This window comes from Octopus bimaculoides, chromosome 20 (genome assembly GCF_001194135.2).
Source record: "Octopus bimaculoides isolate UCB-OBI-ISO-001 chromosome 20, ASM119413v2, whole genome shotgun sequence".
Lineage (NCBI taxonomy): Eukaryota > Metazoa > Mollusca > Cephalopoda > Octopoda > Octopodidae > Octopus > Octopus bimaculoides.
This window is the reverse complement of record NC_069000.1, coordinates 47,490,350-47,494,290: the sequence shown is the minus strand read 5'-3', so window position 1 is coordinate 47,494,290 and position 3,941 is coordinate 47,490,350. Positions and strand designations below refer to the sequence as shown.

Below are 3,941 nucleotides of genomic sequence, written 5' to 3'. Positions count from 1 at the left end.
GGTGAGACTTGGATCCAACTTGTACAAATGCAAAACAAAAGTCAAACATAAAATAATAATAATAATAGTAGTAGTAGACAAGATGAAGAGCATGATTGATTGAGCAATATTTGGACAGCAATAATAATAATAACAATTTCAAATCTTGGCACAAGGTCAGTAGTTTCAAGTAAGAGCCTCAGTTGATTCCATCGACTCCAGGACTTTGCCTTCCTTCCTTCCAAGGAGGGTAAAAGGAGGACAAGGCAAACTAGACCCAAGTAACAAAGCATCATCTGAATGTGGTCGATGCCAGTGCCGCCTGACAGCTCCCGTGCCAGTGGCATGTAAAAAGCACCCACTACACTCTAGGAGTGGTTGGCATCCAGCTGTAGAAACCTTGCTAGACCAGATTGCAGCCTGGTGCAGCCTGCTGGCTTGCCAGTCCCCAGTCAAATCATCCAACCCATGCCAACATGGAAAATGGACGTTAAACAATGATGGCGACAATCAAATACAACAAAATTGTTTGTTAGATGCTGCACCAATTCAGCCACCCCTATCCCTTGTATGTGGTGTGTGTGTGTATATATATGTTACATATACATACACTCTAAACACTAGTGTGGCCTAGTAGTTAGGGGGTTGATCTCATAAAGCCATAGGATCAATTCTTAAATGCTGTACTGTATCCTTGAGCAAGGCACATGATTTCACATTAGTCTACCCAACTGTAAAAGAGGTCTCAGCCCCATGGTGACAGTGGTGGTGGTGCTGCTGCTGCCATCTCCCCCCTCCCTCCAGCAATCACAGCCTTGTTGTTTCCCTGTGTCAAAAACAGGAGGGCCAAGAGGGTATCTATGTCTGCTTGTGGCAACATAGACACCTAAAACAACTAATAAAACCGTGGTGCATATTCCTAAGTGCCACTCAGAGGTGAGTGAAGGCTGGGCTTCTTCTTTGACACCCACACCAGACTTCTGCCCAGGTTCTGTCTTCCAGCTTCCACTCACAAGAATTGGTCAATCCAAGGCCATGACAAAACACACTTAGGCCGAGACATGTCCTGCAGTGGACACCACATGGTTGGAAAACAAACCTGTTAATCCTACAACCATTCAGGCAGAAGACAATGCAAAAGAGGGCACCAATCTGTGAGTAGGGAAGGTCATGGTGAATGACACATTCACCCTCCCCTGCATACCTCAGTTATTAAATTAAAATATAATGAGTAAGTCTGGTTCTATCAATACTGCAATGTTATTAACACAGGAAGAAACTGAGATATTTCACTGGAATCAGAAGAAACGACCAAAATCAGTTACGTACTTTTAATAATGAGTACTTGGCTTCTTTAGGTTCAAAAACTACAGACTTGGAGCAGATCTTTAATTTTCCTCGTTGTTGCCTGCAAAAGAGAAAAAGAGGAAGGGAACAGATTTACAAGCAAGAAAGAAGGAGAGAGAGAGAGACAAATAGGTATATAAAGATAGGCAGGGAGAAAGATAAGTAAAGATAGACGGTTATTTTATAAAATAATGTGTATTTAGGAATCCAAATAAGTGGGGGTGGAAAATGAGGGTGGAAAATGGGGGTGGAAAATGAGGGTGTGTGTGAGGAGCAGCTGTGATAAGAGGACGACAATAGAAAATAGATTGATTAAAGAGAGACAGTGTCATTGAGAAATACATTTTAGATCATACAACAAATTGGAAGGATTAGATGCTGCCAAACGTACGTGTGTGTGTGTGTGTGTGTGTGCGTGTGCGTGCGTGCTGAAGTATCATGTGACACAGACGACACAATATTGTTCTATCTATTAATGTCATAATTTTATGATGCGTCATAGCTGTAATGTTATTTTGAGGTTAGATATTAATGCAAAATATGGGGTAAGATATTGATAATAATGTTGATTCATTGCTTAATCACTTTGTAAGTGTCATGAGTTACATGACCGTGTAGTTAACATCCCAACCCTGTGGTTTGGGGTTCAGTCTCACTGTGTGACATGTTGGACGAAGGCTTTCTACTATAACCTTGGGTCAATTAAAGCCTTGTGAGTAGATTTGGTAGACAGAAATTGAAAGGGACTTGCCATGCATATATGTTTATGTGTGTATGTCTCCTTGACCTAACACTACTTTGTAGTTCTAAAACAATCGTACAAACAGTGTCTGTTTCCTGTTTTCAACTTTTCCATGCTTACACGAATCACATGAAATTTGTTGAGTCAGATTCTCTGTGGTTAGATGCTCTTTCTGTCACTAACCCTCACTTGTTTCCAACAAAAGTAATATTTCCTCCCCATGGCCAAGCATCTTCTAGCAGTGCACTGGAAACAAAGGACACTGCTTGTATGACAGTGATGCTCATTTACAACCATCACATGATGTCAAGACAAAGAACCACACACACACACACACACACAGAGGTTTTGGTTGACTGAGGCCATAGCAGAAGGAACTTGCCCAAGGTACCACATGCTGAGAGAGAGCTTGACCCATGTCTCTCATACTGGTGCCATATTAGAGGTGATTAAACAAGAGATTTTACGTTATGTCTCCATCATAACTGCTGTCATAGCAACATTATTACTCTCATTTAATGCAAGAGAGGTCATCTAGGTTGTAAAATAACGAGTAGGATCTGAAAAAACTACAGACTTAGATTGTAAAATTGTCAGTTGAGTCTTAAAAATGTGTGAAAATGCAGGACCAAGCAACCCCTACTGTAGTTTGGAGAAATCTGATGGTAAGCAAGAGAACAAGGAAGAAGATGAAACATTGAAGATGGTACTTACTTATTAATAGCATCAGTTTCTGACGAGGCAGGTGGGTAATAAATCACAGCAAATTCTTCAAAATAAATTTCCCCTGGCTCCAAGTCAAGTGGGGAAAACCTTTTGGAAAAAAACAGATAAAAATGGAATCTTAATATTTTTGAAAACATGTGAAGAATGGATCAAGAGATGCCTAAGACAGAGTTCATGTTTCACAGATGACATTTCTAGCACCAAATCTGAAGAGAAGGGGGGGGGCATCACTGAAAAAGAAGGGGATGGGTATTCGGAGCTGGTAAAGAATAAGTATTGTTGGAATTAAAACAATTCATTTATCTCCACCATGGTGTGTGTGTGAGTGTGTGTGTATTTGGTAGAGGCAGATGCATGTATAGACATCTATAGGTATATGTACACACACACACACGATCTTCACCAATTGTTTTACATCTGATTTCCCATGCTGTCATGGGTTGGTCAGGTTTTGAGAAGCAATGTTTTATAACCAATCAATATTGTTAACTCTTTTAGTTGCCTCATATGACATGCAAGTAAGTGTAAAAATATAGCAGGGTGTAATTTGAGAGAGATTTAACTGCTATTTTTATCATGTTTAACTACCACAAAGTGACTTATATACATATATATGTTAGGAAGGGCATCCAGCTGTAAAAATCCTGCCATAACAGTCACAGAAGTCTGGTGCAGGCTTCAGTTTGGCTGGCTCTTGTACTGTCCCACCCATGTCAGCATGGAAGGCAGGTGTTAAATGATGATGATGAAACAGTAGAATGTGATTTGAGGGCTACCATTCCTATCAAGTTTTCCAGCTGTGAGCATTCTGTCCCTTTTACAGACCCTCACATCCTCTGGTCCATTGTTCCATTTCTCTGTAACAAGAATACACACTTGATAAACTCATCCCCTTGTGCTACATTCTTGACTCTGTGTGCGGTGGACCGTAGCTATGTTTTTGTTGCAATTGCTGTGGTAGCATTTTATTAGGAAGCAACTGGTCTCTCTCTCTCTCTCTCTCTCTCTCTCTCTCTTTCTCTCTCTCTTTCTCTCTCTCTCTCTCTCTTTCTCTCTCTCACAATCATCAAATAGTGTTAATATAGACATATGTGCAAGGCCATGAGCTGGCAGAATCCTTAGCATTCTGGGAAAATGCTTGGCGGCA

The 3,941-nt window shown here is 40.7% G+C and overlaps 1 protein-coding gene across 1 annotated transcript in view; it reads right to left on the bottom strand.

Moving 5' to 3' along the window:
- The window catches only part of LOC106879877 (protein FAN-like), a 38,741-nt gene that overhangs the window by 28,309 nt on the left and 6,491 nt on the right, over window positions 1–3,941 (bottom strand). Inside the window, exons 2-3 of the mRNA XM_014929601.2 lie at window positions 2,783–2,881; window positions 1,309–1,387 (exon numbers count right to left, since the gene is read on the bottom strand). Of these exons, the coding sequence (XP_014785087.2) occupies window positions 1,309–1,387; window positions 2,783–2,881 (178 nt within the window). The remainder of the gene's footprint in view (window positions 1–1,308; window positions 1,388–2,782; window positions 2,882–3,941) is intronic.